The sequence below is a fragment of the Gavia stellata genome, chromosome 30 (genome assembly GCF_030936135.1).
Source record: "Gavia stellata isolate bGavSte3 chromosome 30, bGavSte3.hap2, whole genome shotgun sequence".
In the NCBI taxonomy this organism is placed as follows: domain Eukaryota; kingdom Metazoa; phylum Chordata; class Aves; order Gaviiformes; family Gaviidae; genus Gavia; species Gavia stellata.
Window position 1 is genome coordinate 1922463 of NC_082623.1, and position 22320 is coordinate 1944782.

At 63.2% G+C, this 22320-nt stretch overlaps 2 protein-coding genes across 2 annotated transcripts; one reads left to right on the top strand and one right to left on the bottom strand.

Moving 5' to 3' along the window:
• Nucleotides 1–43: 43 nt before the first annotated feature.
• Nucleotides 44–10113, top strand: STRIP1 (striatin interacting protein 1). Its single transcript, XM_059831120.1, has 21 exons — nt 44–175; nt 1837–1906; nt 2185–2259; nt 2794–2928; nt 3313–3433; nt 3793–3861; nt 4291–4397; nt 4828–4955; nt 5430–5612; nt 5733–5950; nt 6214–6279; nt 6494–6557; nt 6943–7014; nt 7291–7365; nt 7598–7695; nt 7964–8090; nt 8183–8283; nt 8509–8575; nt 8866–8970; nt 9275–9479; nt 9808–10113. Exons 1-21 carry the CDS (start codon nt 44–46, stop codon nt 10053–10055), a joined length of 2466 nt encoding a protein of 821 aa, XP_059687103.1. The 3' UTR covers nt 10056–10113.
• Nucleotides 10114–13537: 3424 nt separating this feature from the next.
• Nucleotides 13538–19955, bottom strand: ALX3 (ALX homeobox 3). The gene is made up of 4 exons (XM_059831312.1): nt 19709–19955; nt 15893–16191; nt 14513–14575; nt 13538–13855 (listed from the first exon to the last, which is right to left on the bottom strand). The coding sequence occupies exons 1-4, from the start codon at nt 19953–19955 to the stop codon at nt 13538–13540; spliced, it is 927 nt and encodes a 308-aa protein (XP_059687295.1).
• Between the last annotated feature and the right edge of the window lie 2365 nt (nt 19956–22320).

The following is a 22320-nucleotide window of genomic DNA, read 5'->3' on the forward strand; positions in this document are numbered from 1 at the left end:
GGTGAGTCCTCGCGAGAGCTCGGCGCGGTGGAGGGCGGCCGACATGGAGCCGGGCGGCGGCGGCGGCGGCGTTGGGGGCGCGGGGCCGCTCCCGGGCAACAACAAGGCCCGCGGCGGAGCGGCGCCGCCCGGCAAGGCCCGCGACCTGGGCCGCCCGCCGCGCAAGGACTCCGAGGTCAGCGCCGCTGCCGCCGGGCCCGGCTCCGCGGGGCGGGGGGGGGGGGCGGCCTTCCCGGGCGGGCCGGGCCGGGCCGCGTCGTCCTCCCCGCTGTGGGCCCGGGGCCCGCCCGTGCTGTGCCGGTGCCCGTGGGCTCCGCCGTCCGCTTCAGTCCTGACCCACGCGGTGGTTCTCGCCCTGCTTGGACTCCGCCTTCCCCCGGGCCGGTCCTGGACCAGCCGTTCCCCCCGGAGCCGGTGCTTCGGTACCGGTTCCCCTGGGGCCGGTCCTGCCGGCCCAAAGCCTTGGCTTGGCGCGCCTGCACCGGGGCTGTGCGGGCCGGCACCCGCTCTGTGGAGCCGAGAGGCTCCTCTCTGCCAGGCCCGTTTGGTACCGGCTCTGCCCAGAGCCCGCCTGGGCCGGTGCCGGGCTCGGGTCGGTGCCGGGCTCGGGTCGGTGCCAGGCTCAGGTCGGTGCCGGTTTCCCGTTCATCCAACTCTTCCCCAAGTCTGGGTTGGTTTGACCTGTCTGGAATGAGGGTGACTCGGTCCTGAGCCCCCAACCGGGCCCGGCACCGACCGCCCTCCTTCCAGGGCTGCTCTGGGCTCTCACCGCCCCGGCTGGGGGCTTCTCCCCGGCTTTGCCGGTCGGTGCCGGCCCTGCGCGGCGGTGGCCGGGCTGTGGCGAGGGCTGGGCCGTTGGGTCCCCGTGCATCGGGTCGGTCCCGCTGCGGTGGCCAGGGATGGCTCTGGCAAGGGGTGACCGACCCCTCCAAGGAGTCACTGAGGTCCTGGTGGGGACCCCTGAGCCGTGGGGGACCTGGAGGATTGTGTGGGTCTGGGTAGAGCTGGTTTACCCCATGGCTTTTCCATCGTGTCCCCCAAATCTGTCCTGGGAAGGCTCTAGAGCCATCCACTTCCATGGTGTCCTCACCAGGATGGGGGACGCTCCCCGGAATGATGGAAGAGGGCCGTGAGGAGGTCTGTGTCAGGCTTGGGTGCTGGGGAATGGCTCCCAGCCCCACAGAGCAGTGCAGACCCACCACCCTTCGAGGAGCCGGTGGGTTGGATCTGCCCCTCGCTTGGGAGCAAGTGCCCTGAGACTCAGGAGGGTTTTGCTGATGACGTTGATGACTTACTGAAGGGGAGCAGATGTTTTGTGCTCTGAGGCTTCTCCTGGCTGTTTTTCCAGCCTCGCCAAAGCTGCTTGGAGTTGTTTCTTTCTCGCTATTCACATCTGCTGGCATCCCTCCGGTCGGCACGGGGGGAATAGCCCAAATTTTCACACATCTGTGCAAAATGGGTGCGCTCCGAGAGCTCTCTCGTCCCACATAACCCACTCCCCGCCCTGAGATTAAACACGCCCCGTCTCCTGCTTTATTTTTTGGCCTTTTGGGGCTCCCGGAGTGTTTTAGAGGTGGTGCAGTGGCAGGGGCTGCCCATCAGTGAAGCGCAGCGTGGCTCAATGCGGCGGAGCTGGGGAGAGCTGGGATGGAGATGCAGGAGGTGGGTCGGAGTCGCCTTGGTAACGTTTACGCTGCGGCGGGTACGGTTTTGGTCTCTTAGACGGAAGATACAATCCTGGATTCGCGGGAGGATGAGGTGAATTGTGAATGTCTTGGGGATTTGTTTTTTCCTGAAAAATGCTGTAATTTAACTGAATTCTTCCTCTGCTTTCAGGGCTATTCGGAGTCCCCAGACCTGGAGTTTGAATATGCAGATACTGATAAATGGGCAGCAGAGCTCTCTGGTAAGGAACTCGTCCTGATGGATTGATTGGTCAGCCATGATTTTCTTTCCTGGTAGTGATTAAAGGAGCTCTTTCAACTCCAGTATTACTCTGTTGTCTTTAAACACCTCATTCATGTTAAAAGGGAAGTGATATTATGTAATTAGGTTTTGTAGCCTTATGCTGGGTATATTTTTTGAATTTCCCTCATCTTGGATAAAACTGCAATTAACGTGGCCGGCTTGCAGCTTTCTCCGATGGCTCCATGCCGGAGATTTTCCTCTGTACTCTTTCGGCAGAGCTGTACAGCTACACGGAAGGGCCAGAGTTCCTGCTCAACCGCAAGTGCTTTGAGGAGGACTTCAGGATCCACGGTAAGACCCTTCTCTTGGACCTCTCATCCCTCTGGGGAGGGACAGGGATCTCCCGAAGGAGACGCGGGGGTTGATGCATTAATGCTGCATCAGAAAGCTCGAGCCGTGCACTGGCAATCTTCACGCGGTTTGTACTGGAGACCTCATTAGTGTGCGTGGGTTGGCCCTGGAGCGCCGCTCACTGCCCTCCACTGCATTCAGCGTTTGCTGGTGTTGATGTCCGAGGTGGTTCATCGGCGCCAGGATGGCTGTGCTGGAACATACTGGCAGCAGCAAGAACATCCAGCTCATTTCCCATCAGCTGCCAGCACCGGTTCAGATGGATGTGATTCATCCAGTCGTCTGATGGAAGGCAGGAGACGGTCCCGCTGGGCCGATCACGCGTGCCTGGGCGTTACTCCCAGGAGCACGGTGTTCCCTGGGGCAGCCCTGTTTTCTGTCATGCTGAATCCTTTTGAGCTGTTCCAGTGATGTTTGTGTCCAGGGCAGGCAGAGGTGCCCTGTGCCCTCAGCCTGCCTGCTTTGGCTTTTCAGTGCGGGACAAGAAATGGACCGAGCTGGACAAGAACCAGCACCGCACCCACGCCATGCGGCTTCTCGACGGGCTGGAGGTCACCGCGCGGGAGAAGAGGCTGAGGGTTGCCCGAGCCATCCTTTACGTTGCCCAAGGTGACACCGGACTTCTGTCCCCTTACTTTCCCCATTGCCAAATCCAGATAATGGATTGGAGGCTATCAATTTAAAATATTTAAAATCATTTTCTTTTCTTGCATTTTTGATTTCACCTGGCATGTCTGGAAGGAAGCTAATTCTCATGGGAGCCAGACAGTTTATAGGAGTTTGGTCCAAAATTCGGCCGACTTCCCCGTGCTATCCTGGCTCTGCCAGACCTGGGCTGCGTTACCCACAGGAGGGCAGTTCCGTCCTCTGTGTCCGACTTTTTGCCTTAAAATGAAGGCTGTGTTTTTCATTGTCCCCTGCAAAGTGCTCTGGCGGTGTGGGAGGGCCTCGGGATCCCTGCGGAGACGGGATCCAGCGAGGGTATCGTTGCAGGCACGTTTGGGGAGTGCGGCTCTGAGGCCGAGGTGCAGGCTTGGATGAGGTACAACATCTTCCTCTTGCTGGAGGTGGGGACGTTCAACGCTTTGGTGGAGCTGCTGAACATGGAGATTGAGTGAGTACTGGGGGAAAGCACTTCAGAAATGGCTCTGGAGCTCCTTGGCAGGAGTTTTTCCAGTTCCCATTCCTGCTCTGTCTATCCCTAATCTGATTCCTGCAGCCACCAGAATGACTCCCGTTGTTCTGGGTGGATATGTAATGTAGTATTATACCTGATTTGTACAGAAATTCACTCTGAGACATGCTGCCTGGCAGCAAATAGAGAGGGGTCTGTTCCTCCTCCCTCAACTGCACTGTGAACAGGGGACTCTCTGCAGCAGTATCTGTTCCAGGGTTTGGCTCTGGCATGTGGGTTGCTCGTGGTGGAGTTAAAATGTCTCCAAAGGCCCCTCTGGGGCTGTTTTCCCTCCACAGTAACAGCGCGGCTTGCAGCAGTGCCGTGAGAAAGCCGGCCATCTCCCTGGCTGACAGCACGGACCTGAGGTACGGAGCAGGGCTTGGGAGGAGGGGATGCTCTGGGGGTGAGAGGGGGACCCCGTGTTTGCTGCTTTCTTTGGTGGGCTGAGACAGGCTGGCAGGCACCAGAGCGGTCCCAGGGCTGTCCCAGCTTCTGCCCTGGCTCCGTGAGCGTCGTCGGGTGCACTCGGGTCTGCTCAGCCAGTAAATGTCCCTTGTGCTCAGCCCACACAGCAGGCATGTGGCTGGTCAGGGACATGAAAGCAGTAAAAGTATGGGAAAGCAATTTTTTTTTCCTGCTTTGACTTGCAGAGACTTTTTTTTCCCCTGATGTGGAGTGAGTGCGTGGAGGCCGGCTGTGGTCTGGGCTGATCCAGCCTCCCCCCAGAGCCCTGGGTGCCGGTGGTGCCTCCATCTCAACCTCTGGTGATTCGCCCGACCTTCTGCTTTTTGCAGGGTGCTGCTGAACATCATGTACCTGATCGTGGAGACTGTTCGGCAGGAGGCCGAGGGGGACAAACCCGAGTGGAAGAGCATGAGACAGACCTTCCGAGCAGAGCTGGGTGAGGACCAGGCGCTGGGGGGCTGATGGAATGGAGGTTTCCAGGGCTGAAGAGTGAGATGGAATTTGGCTCTAGCCCTCAGTTAATGGGGGCTGGCAGCGCTGGGTTGGTTTCTGCTAAGCTGAACCTTGCTGGTGGGGCAAAGGGGGATGAGCAGAGGAAGCCAACCAGCCTTTTCTGCTGTCTGGCTGCTCTCTTCCTGGGGAAAAATATTGAATATTGGGGCTGTCGTTTCCTCTTAACACAGAGGTAAGAAATTATGGAGGGTACAAGGTCTTGGAAAGGAAGAGAGGCGCTGTCTGGGGTGAGATGAGGATCTCGGAGATGGGGGGGTGCCAGACGGCAGAGGCCGTGGGAGGGCGAAGGGGCTGGTGGTTGGGGTGAGGACGGGGACGAGGAATGCCTGGCTATCACTACCATGTGGTTCCAGGAGCCCCGCTGTACAACAACGAGCCCTTCTCCGTCATGCTCTTTGGGATGGTGACCAAATTCTGCAGCGGCCACGCTCCACACTTCCCCATGAAGAAGGTGCTGCTCTTGCTCTGGAAAACTGTGCTGGTAAGGAGAGGCTGTGGGGTGTGCCGACAAGTGTCTTGTGTTTTTTTTGTTTGGCAGAGGAAGGAAGTTCTGCCCTCGGAGCTTGCTGTAATTGCTCAATTGTCTTTTTCTGGCATTCAGCCGAGTAGTTTGCACCCTCTTAAACCCACCTCCAGGTTTCACCCCACACGGGAGCATTGGATATTGGTGTCTGGAGCTGGATACCAAGCACGGACCCAAAGTGAGGTCCATGGTTGGGGTCTGCCTGGAAGAAAAGGTCCAGACACTTCAATTGTGGATCCCTGAACACCTTCCTGTCCCTTCTGCCTTTCACAATGACAAGAGCAGCGTGGGGACAGGCAGCTCTTGTTTTACACCCTGGGGAAGGATATAGGACTCCTGGAGAGTGAATTTGGGGGAGAGCAGGTGGAGGAGCCCCCGGTGCCTTGTGTTGAGGAGTCCCCCGCGTTCAGGGTGCCGTCGTCTCCCTTGCAGTGCACCCTGGGGGGCTTTGAGGAGCTCCAGAGCATGAAGGCAGAGAAACGGGAGATCCTGGGCCTCCCGCCGCTCCCGGAGGACAGCATTAAAGTGATCCGCAACATGCGAGCTGCCTCCCCGCCCGCATCCGCCTCCGATCTGATCGAGCAGCAGCAGAAGCGAGGCCGGCGGGAGCACAAGGTGAGGCCGGTGCAAGGAGCTGGGGATGGTGACATTAATGAGGGGACTTCTGGGGTCTGGGCACTGACCTTGGAGCAACTTGTCCCCAGGATATTTACCTGCCTGCTCTTCTGTCTTCAGGCCCTGATTAAGCAGGATAACCTCGATGCCTTTAACGAGCGGGACCCTTACAAAGCTGACGACTCCCGCGAGGAAGAGGAGGAAAATGATGACGACAACAGCCTGGAGGGAGAGACCTTCCCCCTCGAACGGGACGAAGTGATGCCTCCACCCACCCAGCACCCGCCCAGTGACCGCATCACCTGCCCCAAGGGGCTGCCCTGGGCCCCCAAGGTCCGGTGAGTCCCTGGGGCTGACCTGCAGGGAGAGCTGGAGCGGGCTGAGGAGAACGGAGGCTGTTAAATATTGAGAAGTTCAGCAGGGCTGTGGGGAAGATGTTGAGGATGGGATGGTCACTTGGTGGCTGTTCTCTCGGTGGGGTGGGCTCAGCACCATCTCCTTTATCTGACTGCGAGGCTTTCCCTGATGCTCTGTGCCTGGGGCTGTGGTGTACCCAGGCGGATGGGAAGATGTGACTCTTCCCCTTGTCCCTTTGTTGCAGAGAGAAGGACATTGAGATGTTCCTGGAGTCCAGCCGCAGCAAGTTCATCGGCTACACTCTGGGCAGGTGGGTTCTCGCAGAGCCATCCTGGGGAGCTGCTAATTCAAGGGGGGTTGTGGCAGAGGCTACTAGGGTGGGGGCTGCCGTTGCCCTGTGCTTGGCCGCAGAGGAGTGCTGAGCTTGCTGGGTCCTTCTTGAGGGGGGCTGGTCTCTGACCCGCCCATGGGTGGCTGAGGTGTGCTCCTGCATGCACCCAGCCTGGCTCTTTCCTTCTCTCTAGTGATACCAACACGGTGGTGGGCTTGCCCAGGCCCATCCACGAGAGCATCCGAACCCTGAAGCTGGTGAGTCCGTTGATGAATTCCTCCAGCCCTTGCCTTTGTGTGGGTGCCCTTTCCCCAGCCCCCTGCACCGATCGCAGGTCAGGGTCACTGGTGTTTTCCTGACCCCTCTCCCACTGGCTCAGCCCTGTGACGGGAGTGGCCTCAAGTTTTCGTCCCGTCCCTGGTCTCCCAGGCTGGCCGAGCCCCTTTCCTCGCTGGCTTCATCACTTTCTTACTGGGGTTGTCCCAGAGATGAGGCCAGCAGCCACCACCCTGCCCATCAAAATCGGTCACCACTGGGACAGGAATAACAGGGAGGCTTAAAAAAAAAAAAAACAGGGAGGCTGGGGCTGGTGGCATCGATGGGGGCGTCCGTGGTGTGAAGCCCTGCTCTCTCCCCGTGCAGCACAAGTACACGTCCATCGCAGAGGTGCAAGTGCACATGGAAGACGAGTACCTGCGCTCCCCACTCTCCGGGGTGAGTGTGGGGATGAGGATGGGATTGAATCTCCCAGGCTGGGAGCTGGGGGCACTTGGTCCCATCAGGCCTTTTGGTTTTTGGCAGGGCTGGGGGGTTTGCTTCACTGGGGAGGGAGGAGTGATTGCCCTGGGGTAGAGGGTGGGGTGTGTGGGGAGGCTTCAGGCAGGAGCTGGGGTATCGTGCCCTTGGGGTTGGGGAGCCTGAGGCTGAGCCAGGCCCACGGCGCTGGTGGCAGCTCCTGGTATGAGGTTTTCTGGTCTTTCCTGGTGCCAGGGGGAGGAAGAAGTGGAGCAAGTCCCTGCGGAGATCCTGTACCAGGGCCTCCTGCCAAGCCTGCCGCAGTACATGGTGAGCTGGGGAGCACTGGGGGTCCCCCGGGCTCTGCTCTGTCCTCCTGGAGCTGATCTGGGGGTGCCTCACCCTGGGGCCTCCCTCCACTGCTCCCTTCCTTTTCAGTGATGCCCCCCAGGTTTTCTTCCCTCCCCACATATACATCCCTGTTACTCCCTCCTGCAGTGGGGAGGCGGGCCCCATGGCCGGTCCCCCTGTTCCCATCCCCTTTTTCTTCCTTCCCCCCCAGATTGCTCTGCTGAAGATCCTCCTTGCTGCAGCCCCCACCTCCAAAGCCAAGACGGACTCCATCAACATCCTGGCAGACGTCTTGCCGGAGGAGATGCCGTGAGTGACCGTGGAGGGCGAGCGGAGGCACTGGGTGGTGGTGGGAGCCAGGCAGAGCGGTGCGGTTTGGGCTGGGGCTGTGCTGAGGCCTCCTGGGTGAGCTGACCCTCTTCTGCTCGGTGGCGTGCCAGGAATTGTGCGTTGCTGCAGGAGCTGGCTGCGGGTGGCTGCTGAGAGCCCTGGGGATGGCAGGACTGTCTGCCGACACCTCCGGGGCTGGCTGGGTGCGGACAGTGCCCCCTCCCAAGGATCCCTCTGTGTCTCCCAGGACCACAGTGCTGCAGAGCATGAAGCTGGGGGTGGATGTCAATCGGCACAAGGAGATCATAGTCAAAGCTATTTCTGCCGTGCTGCTCCTCCTGCTCAAGCATTTCAAGCTCAATCACATCTACCAGGTGAGGCGGGCCAGGGTCCGGCCACCCTGCATGGGGTTTTGGGGACGAGCAGGACCCAGGGTGGGTCCCCGTTCACCCACCTTTCTCCCCAGTTTGAGTACATGGCCCAGCATCTGGTCTTTGCCAACTGCATCCCCCTCATCCTGAAGTTCTTCAACCAGAACATCATGTCCTACATCACTGCCAAGAACAGGTAATGGAGGGGGCTGCCCACCCGCATCCCTGCTGGGTGTGAGGAGGGGGTCCCTGCTTGCTTTGCCCCTCCACAATCCCTCTCCGGCCATGGCTCTGGTGCAGACAGACCCGGGGAAGTGCCCACCGCAGCTGATCTCTGGTGGGTGGGAGGTGTGGGGCTGCATTGCCCCCAGGCCAGGTAGGATCTGGGGGAGCACCATGACACCCCCTCTCCTTCCTGCAGCATTTCCGTCCTGGACTACCCATACTGCGTGGTGCACGAGCTGCCAGAGCTGACGGCGGAGAGCCTGGTAAGTTGTCCCCTTCTCTGTTGGGTGCTGGCGCCCTGGGGTGCTTCCCGGGGGGGATCATGGGTGTGGGGATGCAGCAGGGCTTCAGCACCCAGCCCCTGGCACCCTCGGCACTCCTGCGCTCGCACGCTGGTGCTGCTGGGGTTTTGGGGGGGTGCATGGGGCTGGCAGACGTCTCCTGCCTGCGTGCTGTGCTGTGCCCCTTTGGGCAAGGGTCCTTGGAGCAGAACAGCCTCTCCTCATCCCCGCTCCGATCTCTTGCCTGATCCTGGCCTCTGCGTTTCCCGCAGGAAGCCGGTGACAACAACCAGTTTTGCTGGAGGAATCTCTTCTCCTGCATAAACCTCCTGCGCATCCTGAACAAGCTGACCAAGTGGAAGCATTCCCGCACCATGGTGAGGGCTGGGGAACACGCTGGGGCTCAGCCCAGCTGGAGTGGGCTGTCGCAGGGCGCCTGGACTGGGTGAGGGGGCTGTGGATACCTTGGGGTGCCCTTTGTGCTGCACCCCAGGCCTTGCTGGGGAGCAGGAGGCAAGGGAGAGTGGGTGGAAGGGGTGAGGGAGAGTACGCGCTGCAGAGAAGGGTTTGTGTGTGCTGGAGGGGAGGGGGTTGGCATGTGTGTGACGGCGGGTACCCACGTACCCATCCCAGCCATGTCACCCCTCTGTCCCCGGCTCCTGGGGGGGCTGTTTCCCGCAGATGCTGGTGGTGTTCAAGTCAGCACCCATCCTGAAGCGGGCGCTGAAGGTGAAGCAGGCCATGATGCAGCTCTACGTGCTGAAGCTGCTCAAGGTACAGACCAAGTACCTGGGCCGGCAGTGGAGGAAGAGCAACATGAAGACCATGTCAGCCATCTACCAGAAAGTGCGGCACCGTCTCAATGACGACTGGGCTTATGGCAACGGTACGTCCTTCACAGCGGCTGCAGAGCATCCCGTTACCCGCTGTCCTTCCTGCTCCGTGCAGCGATGTGTCTGTGCCCAGAGCTGTCACTTTCCTGCGTAGGGCTTGTGCAGCCCTCAGGTCTGGGGTGCAGGGAGGGATTTGGGGTGGTGGCATTGCAGGGAAGAGGGAAAGGGCTGGCACTGGCTGGTGTTGAAGCTGTTGGTGGGTGCCTGCTCTGCACCCTGCCTGTTGCTTTTTGTAAGGTCCTGCAAAGACCTTTCTTGAGGGATTTGGGATGACTGAAGGACCCCCAGCTCCTCTCTGACACCCATATTCCCTCTGCCCAGACCTGGATGCCCGGCCCTGGGACTTCCAGGCAGAGGAGTGCGCCCTACGCGCCAGCATCGAGCGCTTCAACTCACGTCGCTACGACCGGGCGCACAGCAACCCCGATTTTCTGCCCGTGGACAACTGCCTGCAGAGCGTCCTGGGCCAGCGCGTGGACCTGCCCGAGGATTTCCAGGTCAACTACGACCTGTGGCTGGAGCGGGAGGTCTTCTCCCGACCCATCTCCTGGGAGGAACTGCTGCAGTGACGGACGACAGGGAGGCAGGAGGGGGTGCTTTGGGGAGATCTCAAGGCCAGCCCGCTGTCGAGGGGCAGGGGGAGCAAGGCTTTAGCGGGGGGGGTTGGTCTGTGGGTGCCTGGACCCCCCGTGGCGGGCGTGGGGAGAGGCTGGAGCTGTGGGGTCCCTGCTGAGACACTGTTCTGCCCCTCTGCCTCCTTCCCAGCTGTGCCAGGCTCAACCCTGAGCTGCGGGTGAAGGCTTGGTGGAGGCCACGGTGCCCTGGGAGTTTCCCGTTGGGTGGGGGGGACCTGTGCGTGCCCCTGGTTGATGCTTTCGGAGGCAGCACCCCCCATCACCCTCCTCCTGCCCCCCACTAGCCAGAGCCAAGAAGGGGGGGCAGGCGGCGGTGCGGGGAGCAGGGCAAAGTGGGGCAAGGGCCCCTTCGGTGCTGCAGCGGGACACGGGGAGCGGGGGCTGCTGTGTCAGGAAAACAGTCAGTCCCCCTGCCCAGACCCTGCCTGGGGTCTCGGGGGTGCTGGGAGGGCGATGGCGGGGGGGTTGAGGGGCTGACCTCTTGCTGACGGGCTGGGGAGGGCTGGAGACTGCAGTCTTCCCTCGCCCCGCTGGGTGGGGTGGATGAGCTGTACATATATATATATATATTTCGCGATATCTCTTGACGCGAGCGTGTCTGGGCTCTGTCTGCGTCCCCGTCCCTCCTGCCCCTGGGAAGCAGCACCGGGTGGCCGCAGCAATGGGGCTGAGCTGGTGCACCGGCTTGGTTGTCCAGTGTCCTTGACCCCACTCACTCCTCAGGACCCACTTGGGGTGGATTACCTGTCGCTGAAATATTTAATATTTATTTATCTTGCGACCAGATCTGTTGCCTTGGGGGAACTGGTGACCTCGGCGGGGGTGCGGGCAGGAGCTGGCAGGTTCAAGCGGGCATTTGCCTGTCCCCTTCCCCAAATCCTCCCGAGTTCTGCCCTGGAATTTCTGACACTGGCATGGTGGTGTCACCGGGATTTTCTTTTGCCCCTGCTTCCAGCAGAGGAGATGGGCATTGAACCCACCATCCCCAATGCCTGGCCTGGGCAGAGCTTACCCTTACACCTTGTCGTGCCTCAGTTTCCCTGGCAGAGGGGGCAGCAGTAGCCTCGGCCAGCTCGGCTGGGTGAAATCTCGGGAGATTCACCCCTGGTTTGAGGGGGGAGAGGCAGGGCAGGAGCAGAGGAGGCTGTTTGCTTCCTTGCCCAAAGGTGGTGGTGGTGACTGGGGGCAGAGAGAGGCCGGCGCAGCCCCAATTTACTCCGTCGCCTGCCAGGATGCATCAGGGCCAAGCCCGTGGTGCTCCAGGAGCGAGCCCAGCTTTGGGGCTGCTCAGCCCCTGCCCTGGAGACCACCCCACAGGCTCTGAAGGCAGGAGGCAGCAAACTCAGCCCTTAGTAGACATCAGAGAAGCCACACTGGCTCAGCCTCGATGAGGCAACGGGTGATGCACGTTATTTGCAAAGCATGCTGAGCCCCCTCAGGGTGCTTTCTTTCCACCTTGGGTGCCCCCAGCACCCACCCTGACCCCCGAAACCCAGTCCCGGTGCAGAGCCGGGCCCGGGGAGCCCGGCGGGACGCTTGCAGATGAGGTGTGAGCTGAGCCGAGCTCTCCGTCACCCCTCGCTCCCTTCCGCCTGCTCCAAACCGTTCCCCAGCTGCGTCGGCTGATCCCGGCCACGGCTTTTACAGCACTGCCAGAGCCGTAAATAACTTATTAAAAATGTGTTTTATTGTTTATAAATGAGTAACAAAATCCCCACCGGTGGCTGCGAGAGCCAGGGCGCGAGATGTCCCAGGTGAGGGTGGGCACCCATTGGGTGCATGGCCGGGTTGTGGGCTGCCTCGCCGTGGGGGGGCACCCACTGTGGCCAGGCTGCCCTGGGGTGCCAAGCCCGGTGGGTGAGGAACAACATCCACACAGGTCATGGAGCATTTGGGCTCCCTTTGGCTGGAAACCTTGGTTTTTGGCCCGAATTGGGCTGGACGGGCAGGTTGGGTGCCTCCCTTGAGGGGTCTGTGGTCCCCGACCGAGGTTCCCCCCTGCCAGCATCAGGATGCAGGAGCTGGGGACAGGGTGGCATCACAGTTTTGGGGTTTTTTTGGCACGAGGGAGCCCTTGGGGGGGGTGACAGCATCTCCTGGCGATGGGACGTGCGGGAGCAAGGGGCGATCCCGTTCCCGACTTGATTTGGGCTGTTTGCCTGTGGTGGGGGGGAGTCACGCTGGCTGGAGGATGGGACGGGACGTGTCACCGTGACCTGGCACTTGGAGGGACTCGCGGTGCGCCCCGGGACCCCCGGAGCAGATGAAGCATGTCGGATGCGATGAGGTGATCCCCCCGCCGGACCCCCAGGACTGGCCATACAGGTAACACCACTAAGGGGCTTCCTGTGAGCCCCCCAAAATGGGGAAAACCCACCAAATTGACCACTTGTGCCCCCCAACACCCCAACTGGGGCACCCGGGGTGGTACCAGGGACGGGGGTCCCACCCCCTGGGATTAAAGCACCTCCTCGCCCCACCGATCCGAGGGGCAACGGGCACGGGGTGGCTACAGGTGACCCCACAGGGGCTTCAATTTAGATGTCTTTATCCCCGCAGCCCCCCACCCTGTACTGGTTTATCGCCCGTCCGGGGGGGCTCGGTGCGTTGCAGGAGCTGGTGACTGTGCTGAAGCTGTCCTGAGCCTTGTTTCCCCGCCGAGGGGGTGTAGAAAAGGCTGCTGGTAGTTTGGGGGGGCCTTGAACATGGCTGGGGGTTTTCCTCTGCCCCCAGTAACCCCCCCCCGAGCAGCTGTCCCAGCTTACGTGGATCTTCCCAGTACGGTTGGACTGGGACATGAAGAGCCCAATTTCTGCCATTGCTGGCTGCACTGGTGGGGGGGTCAATGGCCAAATTTCAGCTGGGGAGGGGAGCGCTACCCCCAAAATAACCGGGTGCTCCCTGCCATGGTGCTCCCCTGGCACCCCCCGCCGGCACAGTCCCCTCCCTGGACGTACCCAAGGCTGGTGCCCCCCGAGTTGGGTGGGGGGGGGTGCAGGCAGGGGGGTCCAAGAGGCTGTGACCCCCCTGCAAACCACCGGGTATCTCCATCAAATCCCATTCTCTGAAGGTGCTTGGGGCGGGGGGCTCAGGTTTTTGGGGAGCTGCTTTTGGGGTCCTGAGCTGCCAGTGCCAGCCCCACTGGAGCAGACTGGGTTTGGGGGTGACACTTTTCCCTCCCCCAGCAGCCCCGCTTCGACACCACCCCCCCCTCACCCAGGGTGGGGGCTGACAGCAGTGAGATGGAGCGGGCTGGGATGCAGGAAAGCTCGCGGAGATCGGGGTGCACTGGGAGGGGGGGTTAAGGGTGACCCCACCAACCCGCTCCCAAACCCTGGTGCTGGGGGGGGAAAGGAGGACACGCTCCGGTGGGTGGGTGGGGGGCAAACGGTCCGTGTCCCTCCCCGCGGGGGGGATCACGTAGCCCAGTTCAGCAGGCTGCTGGTCGCCTCTTTGCTCTTCATCCTCAGCGGCACCAGGGTGGGCGACTTGTAGTCGTGTTCGGGTGCCGGCTCGAAGGGGTGGGTGCCCAGGGCCGGGGTGGGGAGGCCGTGCAGGGAGTAGAGGCTGTTGATGCCGGGGTGGGGGCCGGGAGAAGCGGGGATGCCCATGAAGCCGGCGATGTTGCTGTGAGCGTGGGGGTACGGAGACATGCAGGGGGACGGGATGCTCTCGGGGGGCAGGAGCCCCGCGGGGCTCCCGGGGCCGGAGCTCGGCCAGAGGTTGTTCTGCAGCTGGAAGAAAGAATCAAAAAAACCCCAAAGAAGCCCAAAGTGAAGTGGGGGGAGGCCAAATGTGGGTAGGGACCACATCACACCCCCCCTTGCATCCCCCCCACCCACAGGGTGCGAAGCGAGGGATGCTTTTGCCTTATTTTAATTGCCTGGGGGGGGGGGGGTGGTGTTTGAATCCTGATTGAAATCTTCCTCCCGCCGTGCAGGGCGGCCATGGGGGAGTGCGGCACCGGGGATGCGCGCGAAGCTGAGTTTTAAATTGTTTTTCCGCTTTTCAATGTTGGGGGGGAAAAAAAAAGGCACTTTTGCAGAAAAGAGGGGCAGGAAGCAGTGAGGGATGTGGGGCAGCTAAAGGGGTTTCTTTGGGGGGGGACACCCCAAAACCTGCCCCAAAGAGCATGTTCCCACAGGAGATGGAGGGGGACATAAAGCAGCATCTTCCTGCGCATGGCAAAATGCGATGCTGCATCTTTCCCCCTTTTCCATCCGGGACCACATGTTTTTCCCGAGGGTGGATGGAACCGCAAGGCCCGCGGGGGAGAAGGGGCAAAAACGGGCGATGTGGGTCACCCCGCGGGGACCTGGGGTGCAATGGGAAGGGACCCCTGCCCCGGGGGACACGGGGCTGGGGCAGGCAGCCGCGGCGGCATCTCTCACCTCCTGGATTTTCCCGTAACGTTCCCGTTTCCGCCACTTGGCCCGTCGGTTCTGGAACCAGACCTGGGGGAAGGAGGAGGGGGCTGAGGCGCAGGGACCCCTGCCCGCCCGGGGCGGGATGGGCAGCCCTCTGCCCAGGTCCACCCTCATCTTCCCGGCAGGAAAAGAGCCCTAACGCGATGCCCCAGCATGCCGGTGAACGGGAGATGAACGGGAGATGAACGGAGGAAGCCGCCCTTGTTTGAGCTCACCAGTCTTTTTTTCTACCAAGAGCAGAAATAATCTCTTATCCCTCTCGGAAAAGCAGCAGTCCTGCTCCCTGCACGGTTCTTTTCTTTCCCTTGTGTTTCTGGGCTTTGTTTATCCCAGGTTTCGATGCAGAATGAGGCTTTTTGGGTCCTGCGTTGTCACCATGACCCACCTGCACGTCCCCTCCGTGCTGCTGGCTGGGGCTGGGGATCGGTGACGGCTCCAGCAGCATCTCCCGGAGAGGAGGAGGTGGTACCGGGATTGCTCGCCACGAGGCTCTCATGGTTACAGGTAATTTCATCTAAATCCACCCCAAATCAGGGCTCAGAGATGGCTCAGAAGCCGCGGGGGGTGGGGGGCAGTTGCAGGCTCCGGGTGCGTGTCCCCTGCCTGTGCCTTGTCCCCAGCTCCTGCCCCCCAGGGAGGGCAGCACCCAGGATTCGGTGGCTCGAGGCACCCAGCACCCGATGGGTGCTCCCTGCTCGCTTCGTTACCCGCCCGCCTTCGCTTTTCTCCCCACCCGGTGCCCCCTCCAGCCGCCTCTTCCCGCCGGGAGCCTCAAACCACACGGAGACGCCTCTGGAAGGAGCTCGCTGGCTTCACGCAAGCGCGATGTCGGCGGAGCCGGGGAGGGCCTCATCCTGCCCCACGTCCCGGGATGCGCCACCCCCAGCCCCATCCGCGCTGAGCTCCCAGGAATCCCTCTCCTGGGATGGCAGTTCCATCGCTGCTGGTCCTGGGCTGGAGGGAGCTGACTTGGGGGTTGAGGTGGGGAGGGAGGCTGGGGGTGATGGAGGCATGGGGGTGGAATACGTTAGGGGAGGCCGGGGGGCAGGTCGGCAGTGATCTCCCAAATTTTGGCTCTTTCTATCCTTTGGGTGCTGCAGAGAGGGGACAAGGGGTGAAATGGAGGGAGCTCGGAGAGGGAACCAGCACCCGCACCGTGTGGCGGGGGGTGAGGCGAGTGCCTGGGCTGGGATTTCCCCTCTGGGGCTTAGCAAAATCCTGGGAAAAACAGCTTCTAACTTAGCATCACCCTATGGAGGAGGGGAAAGCACCCTCCAGCTCTGCCCGGCACCACCCGGGGTGGCCGTGCCCATTCCTGCAGGACCCAGGGACCCGTGCCCGTACCTGCACCCTGGCTTCGGTCAGGTCCGTCCGTAGTGCCAACTGCTCACGGGCGTAGACGTCGGGGTAATGCGTCTTCTGGAAGACCTTCTCCAGCTCCTCCAGCTGGAACGTGCTGAAGGTCGTCCTGTTCCTCCGCTTCTTGCTCTTGCCCAGGGGCTCGGGGAGCTCGGGGACCCCGTGTTCCCGTAGGCTGCCCAGGGGTGCTGCCAGCGGGCACCCCAGCTCCCCCGGGGCTTTCAGGGGGGCCCGGCAGGCTGGGGGCATCGCCTGGTACCCGCCTTTGCATCCCTTCTCGCCGCCTGGCAGGGGGAGAGGCACAAGATGGGGTGGTGTTAATGACGTTAATGGTGTTAACGAAGCCAAGCGCCCTCCGTGCCCGCAGCCCCAACCCCCCCTCCTCCCATCCCTGCAGGACCCCGGGCACGGTCACCCCGGGGGGTTGTGGGGGTACAGTCCCAGGAGAAAGGGGATCAGTGCAGGCATGCAGTGGTTGAATCCAGCGCTGGGGAGGGCAAAATCCCTCCTCCCCGGGGGAGCTGCGGGCTGGTGCTGCTCCCCAAGGGTGTGGGAGGGAAGCCTGGCTGGAGCGATGGGTGCCTGGGGCTCCTGCTCGGGGACCCTCTTGGATGCTGCTACCAAAGGGTGTGGGGTGGGCGAGGGGTGATAGAGAAGGTGAGCATGGGATCATCTTGCAAAAAAGGCTTTGCTTAGCTCTCGTCCCTCTCCTCGTCCCTCTCCTCGTCCCTCTCCTCGTCCCTCTCCTCGTCCCTCTCCTCGTCCCTCTCCTCGTCCCTCTCCTCGTCCCTCTCCTCGTCCCTCTCCTCGTCCCTCTCCTCCCGCTCCCTTCCACCACGGGCTGACACCTCCGCCCTGCTCGGCTGCGCCCGGGGCAGAGACGTCGGACCCACCGGTAACCCCAGCTCGCCCTGGCGCGGGGCCGCATCCAGACCCTCGTGCTGGAGCTCGGTTGAAGGGGAGGCTCTGCCTGCCCCCGGGCCTGTAGCTGTAACTCTCAGGAAACCATTTGGAAAGGAGTGAAAAATACCCCCCCGCACACTTTTTGCTCGAGAAGAGCTCCCCTTCCCCACCCTGCCAGGGGCCCAGAGCAAGAAATTTGGGGGTTCCCCCCTTCCCCTCGCTGCTGCGGCGTCTCTGGGGTGTCTCATGAAACGGGTTCAAGGAGATAAGTCACTGCCGCGCGTTTCGGAGGTCACCTTTGTCCCCTTGGGAAGGTTGGTTGTCCCCATGTGGGGACACACGGAGCTCAGCGGCTCCGGTCACACCTCTGGGTGCTGCTGGGACCCCGTGGAGCTGAACCGGCGAAGGGAGAACCGAGGAGGGGCTTAGCGGATGGGGGGGACAGCTTGGGGACCCCAGCAGCTGGGGGGACACCGGGGCTTCACCCAGGAAGGAGATGACCTGAAAATGCTGGGTTTTGCCCTAGTTTCACTCCCAAACCGAGCACCAGCTCCAGAGACTCGGGTTTGCTGCAGGTGGAGACCACCGGCCCCCTCGGAGGGGCAGGATCAGGCCCACGGCCGGGCCTTGGGCACAGCGCAGCGCTTGGGGCCGGCGAGGGGGGAAATCGCCTCCGTCGGGATGGATCCTCCTTCCCGGCCCGTTAACCGTCACATCCCAATGGAGTGGGGTACGGGGTCCCCATCTCTGCGGACCCACCCGGGGCTCCGCGTCCCCCGAACCAGCCCCCGCCGGGGCCTTTTCTGGACTTTCGGTTTTGATTTTTGGTTGTTTCCTAATTAAGGCAATTTGGGGGTTACGGCGCGCAGCCGAGAGCCGAGGTCCAGCTGCTTCAAATTAAGGGGAAAACATTATCGGGGGGGACGGTTTGGGGGTGCAATTGCTCCCCGTCCCGCTTGGTACCGACCTGTCTACGTGCCCGGCGGTGGGTAACGGCGAAGGGACGAGGCCAAATTGCCGTTTCCTCCCCGCTTTGTCCTCCGAAGGGCTCGGCCTCCGGGCCGGGGGGTTTTAATGATAAAAAACAAGCCCCGCCAAGGAGCGGAGTGAAGGCAAAAAACCCAAATGTGACCAAAAATAAGGAAAAATGACCGAAATAAAAAAATCCTGCTGCACAAAGCGGCCCGATAAATGCATTGGGTTTGGGGTTTTTCTCCCTTTTCAAAGGCAACGCGCCGCATTTCCGAGCGACCCACCGGTTTCGGCGTTGGAGACAAATAAGTGGCCAGCAAGAAGGAGAAGGCAGGAAGGGAGCAGGATACGGGCGCGTAGCTAAATAAACACGGCGTCGCAGGGGGACAAAGAGGATGGGAAAAAGGGAAGATAGAGATATATTTTTTTTTTCGCCCCCCCCTCCTTCCTAAACTGACACCCCCCGAAAGATTCGGCGGCGCTGGGGAAGTCAGCAGCTGGGGAACAGCTGTACGATTCTTGGGTTAACCAGGAGGGGAAAGGAGAACTCAAAGGGATCATTAGCGAAGGGATGGGGGGCACGGAAAGGGCTCCCGGGAACCGGGGTGGGGGGAAGAGACGCAGCAGCCACCAGCGAAAGGCACCCCCGGGGAGGGCAGCATCCCCCCGAGCAGGTAAGCGCGGCGGAGGGGACCAGCGCGGGGTCCCCGGGGGTTTTTCTACCTGTTCCCCCCGGCTGGGAGCGGGGCGGCTTTGCCGGGCCCCACCTGGTTCCCATTACACCCGCGCCGCTGCCTTTTTCTTCTGATATTAAAGCAAAGCGGGGGGGTGGTGGAATAAAAGGCCCGTGGGAGCGGGGAGCCCCGGGGGGGCGGGATGAGGCCGGGGAGCCCCGACCGGAGCCCCCGACGGTCCCGACCGGGTGGGAATAGTGCGAGGGAGACGGCGGGTGTTGCTCGGCGGGTGGAAGCGCTGGGATGAGCCCCGGGGAAGCGCCTCGTCCTGCCCGAGCCCGGGGAAGGGTGCGGAGCCCCGGGAGCCCCGGGAGCCCCGCACCCCGGGGCCGGGCACCGGGGAACCGGGAGCGCTGGGGCCCCACGGCCGGGTACCGGGGAGCCCCGCAAACCCCGCGGCCCGGTCCGCCGGGGCGGGAGCTGACGGCGCTGCCCGGGCCCCGGTTGCTGCCGCCGGTCCTGCCCGGTGAGGCCCGGGCACGGGAGGCGGCGGCCGGACGCGCCTTTCCAGCCTCCTCCGGGGCTCCGGCCCCGGTAACGGGCTCCCTCTCCGGTAACGGGCTCCGGCCCCGGTAATGGGCTCCGGCCCCGGTAACGGGCTCCGGCCCCGGTAATGGGCTCCGGCCCCGGTAACGGGCTCCCTCTCCGGTAACGGGCTCCGGCCCCGGTAACGGGCTCCCTCCCCGGTAACGGGCTCCGGCCCCGTCGGGACCCGCCGCAACTCCGCCCGGGGCGGGCCCGGGCCGGTCCCCGCCGTCGCGGCCGCGGGATCGGGTCTCTCCCGCCGCTTCTTCTCCCTCTCCCCCCCCCCCCCCCCTCCCCGTTTCTGGAGGGCGGGAACGATCCCGGAGACCTCGGTCTCTGTCGCGACACAGCCCCGGCTGCCCGACACCCGGGAGCAGCGCCCGGGCCCCCCGCGGCTCCCGTCGGGGGATGCCCTCTCCGCTCCGACGGGGCCATATCGCGACAGCGGCCGCCTCGGTGAAGCCTGTTGGGGGAGGGGGGGCGGGGGGAGCGTGTCGCGATAGGACTCTCGGGGGGGGATCAGGGCTGGGGGTCCCGGCAGACACCGAGGGCAGCGGCAGGATCAGGCCCCCGGGCGGGGGGAGAGAGGAGGAAAGAGAGGCAGAAGGGGCCGGGGAGGGGGTGGCGGCCCCGGCTCCCCCCATCCACCCGCCGCTCGCCCCGGTACCTGCAGCCCCGGCCGGGTAGAGGGGCTTCCCATTGACGGCCACGGCGAGGGGCCCCGGGCCGGTGACCCCCAGGTACCGGGGCTGTGCCTTGTCCGGCGGGCAGCGGGCCGGGCGGGGGCTGAGCGGCGGCGGATGCCGGGGGGGTCCCGGTGGACCGACGGTGAAGGCGGTGGGAGCTCCGGGGAGCCCCGGGGGGGGCCCAGGCCGGCGCGGCGGGGGGAAGGCCGGGCAGCCCGGTGCCTCCATGCCGCAGGTTGGAGGGAGCGGGGGCGGCCGCCGGGGAGCGGATTTTGTGCGGGGGGCCGGGGAGGAGGGGGGTGGCGGGGATGGGAAGGGAGGGATCGCCAAGCGCCCCCCCCGCACACCCACTCGCACACCCCGGCCCACTTCCCCCACTCCACAGCCAGTCACGTGCGTCCTCCCATCCACTTCGTTAACCCTCTAATCCCACTTTACCCCCCCCCGCCCCAGCCCCGACGTCCCTGTCCCCCCCCGCCCCAGCCCCGACGTCCCTTTCCCCCCCCCGCCCCAGCCCCGACGTCCCTGTCCCCCCCCGCCCCAGCCCCGACGTCCCTTTCCCCCCCCCGCCCCAGCCCCGACGCCCCTTCCCCCCCCGCCCCAGCCCCGACGCCCCTGTCCCCCCCCCGCCCCAGCCCCGACGTCCGTGTCCCCCCCCGCCCCAGCCCCGACACCCCTTTCCCCCCCCCGCCCCAGCCCCGACGCCCCTTTTCCCCCCCCGCCCCAGCCCCGACGTCCCTTTCCCCCCCCCGCCCCAGCCCCGACGTCCCTTTCCCCCCCCCCGCCCCAGCCCCGACGTCCCTTCCCCCCCCCGCCCCAGCCCCGACGCCCCTGTCCCCCCCCCGCCCCAGCCCCGACGTCCCTTTCCCCCCCCCGCCCCAGCCCCGACGTCCCTGTCCCCCCCCGCCCCAGCCCCGACGCCCCTTCCCCCCCCCCCGCCCCAGCCCCGACGTCCCTTTCCCCCCCCCGCCCCAGCCCCGACGTCCCTTCCCCCCCCCCCCCCCCCCCCGTCCCAGCCCCGACGCCCCTTTCCCGAGTGGGTCGGACCGCAGCAGCAGTGTCCCTCCATCCCCAAAGCTGGGGCCGCGGGGGGGTGGGGGGGTCTTGCTCCTCCCCTCCCAGCGCTCCCAGTGTCTCCCAGCTACAGGAAATGCCCAGGGCCCTTCCTTGATTTAAAGTTTCATCCCCAACTGCTCCCAGCAGCTCGAAATTCCAGGCAGGGGGAGAAACTTCCATTTTTCAGAAACCCTCTGGGTTTTTTTTCCCCCTTCCCAAGCCGTACCGAACCCATTCGTAGCCTTTCTCTCCCCAAGGCTGGGGCTGAGGCCTGGGCAGATCGGTTCAGGGATGACCCTGGGACATGGGATCCGGGGATGCTGGTGACCCTGGGACACAGGATCTGGGGATGCTGGTGACCCTGGGACACGGGATCTGGGGATGCTGGTGACCCTGGGACATGGGATCCGGGGATGTTGGTGACCCTGGGACATGGGATCCGGGGATGCTGGTGACCCTGGGACACGGGATCCAGGGATGCTGGTGACCCTGGGACACGGGATCCGGGGATGTTGGTGACCCTGGGACATGGGATCCGGGGATGCTGGTGACCCTGGGACACGGGATCTGGGGATGCTGGTGACCCTGGGACATGGGATCCGGGGATGTTGGTGACCCTGGGACACGGGATCCGGGGATGTTGGTGACCCTGGGACATGGGATCCGGGGATGCTGGTGACCCTGGGACACAGGATCTGGGGATGCTGGTGACCCTGGGACACGGGATCTGGGGATGCTGGTGACCCTGGGACATGGGATCCGGGGATGTTGGTGACCCTGGGACACAGGATCCAGGGATGCTGGTGACCCTGGGACACAGGATCCAGGATCCCACGGTGCCGTGTCCGCCCTTGGAGCAGGCGCTGGGCTCTGCCGGCGCGGGTGGTGTTTGTTCCCAGCACCCAGGAGGTCCTACCCTGCTCCCCGCCTGTCCCTGCCGCTGGTCCCGCACCCCAGGATTTGGGTCCCCCCCATCCCGGCGGCCTGGCTGTGGCTCTTGCAGCGCTGGGGCAGAGCGGATCAGAGCTTGCCCGGATTTTTTTTTTCCCCTGTTTCACCCTCTTTCCTCCCTTTTTGCTCCTCTGCATCCATCCGCTTTAGAGCCGCTTCAGCCCCGGGGTGGGCGTTTGGCTTCACAGGGCTGGGGGGGAGGCGGGTATACATTTTTGGGGGTGTTTGTGTGCAAAATGACGGTTTGGCGATCAAAAGGCTCCGTGTCAGAGAGGGGATTAAATAACGGGCAGGGAGAAATGAGCAGATATCTGGGCTGAGGGGTGATGTTTTATGCCTCCATTTGCTGTTTTCCCCTACGCACGACACAGACCGTGGCTTTTAACTCATCCTAGGGCATCACTCCTTGCTTTAAGCCTACGGAAAAAATCAGCTGCAGGTATCGGGGCTGCAGGGCAGGGGATGAGCTGCACCGGAGCAGCAAAACGAGGCGGAGAAGGACCAGGTGGATCACAGCCGCGTGACGTTAAATAGCGGAACGATAGGATAAGACTGACCATTAAATAACATTATGCAGCGTGCTATC

What these genes read in the sequence shown, in the direction of transcription:
- STRIP1 (XM_059831120.1), top strand. Translation starts at nt 44, where the DNA reads ATGGAGCCGGGCGGCGGCGGCGGCGGCGTTGGGGGCGCGGGGCCGCTC. An exon ending in CATCCTTTACGTTGCCCAAG is followed by an intron (nt 2,929 to 3,312) that starts GTGACACCGGAC and finishes GTATCGTTGCAG; the next exon opens with GCACGTTTGGGGAGTGCGGC. An exon ending in TGCTCTGGAAAACTGTGCTG is followed by an intron (nt 4,956 to 5,429) that starts GTAAGGAGAGGC and finishes TCTCCCTTGCAG; the next exon opens with TGCACCCTGGGGGGCTTTGA.
- ALX3 (XM_059831312.1), bottom strand. Translation starts at nt 19,955, where the DNA reads ATGGAGGCACCGGGCTGCCCGGCCTTCCCCCCGCCGCGCCGGCCTGGG. An exon ending in TGACCGAAGCCAGGGTGCAG is followed by an intron (nt 14,576 to 15,892) that starts GTACGGGCACGG and finishes TCCTTCCCCCAG; the next exon opens with GTCTGGTTCCAGAACCGACG. An exon ending in GTTACGGGAAAATCCAGGAG is followed by an intron (nt 13,856 to 14,512) that starts GTGAGAGATGCC and finishes TCTTTCTTCCAG; the next exon opens with CTGCAGAACAACCTCTGGCC.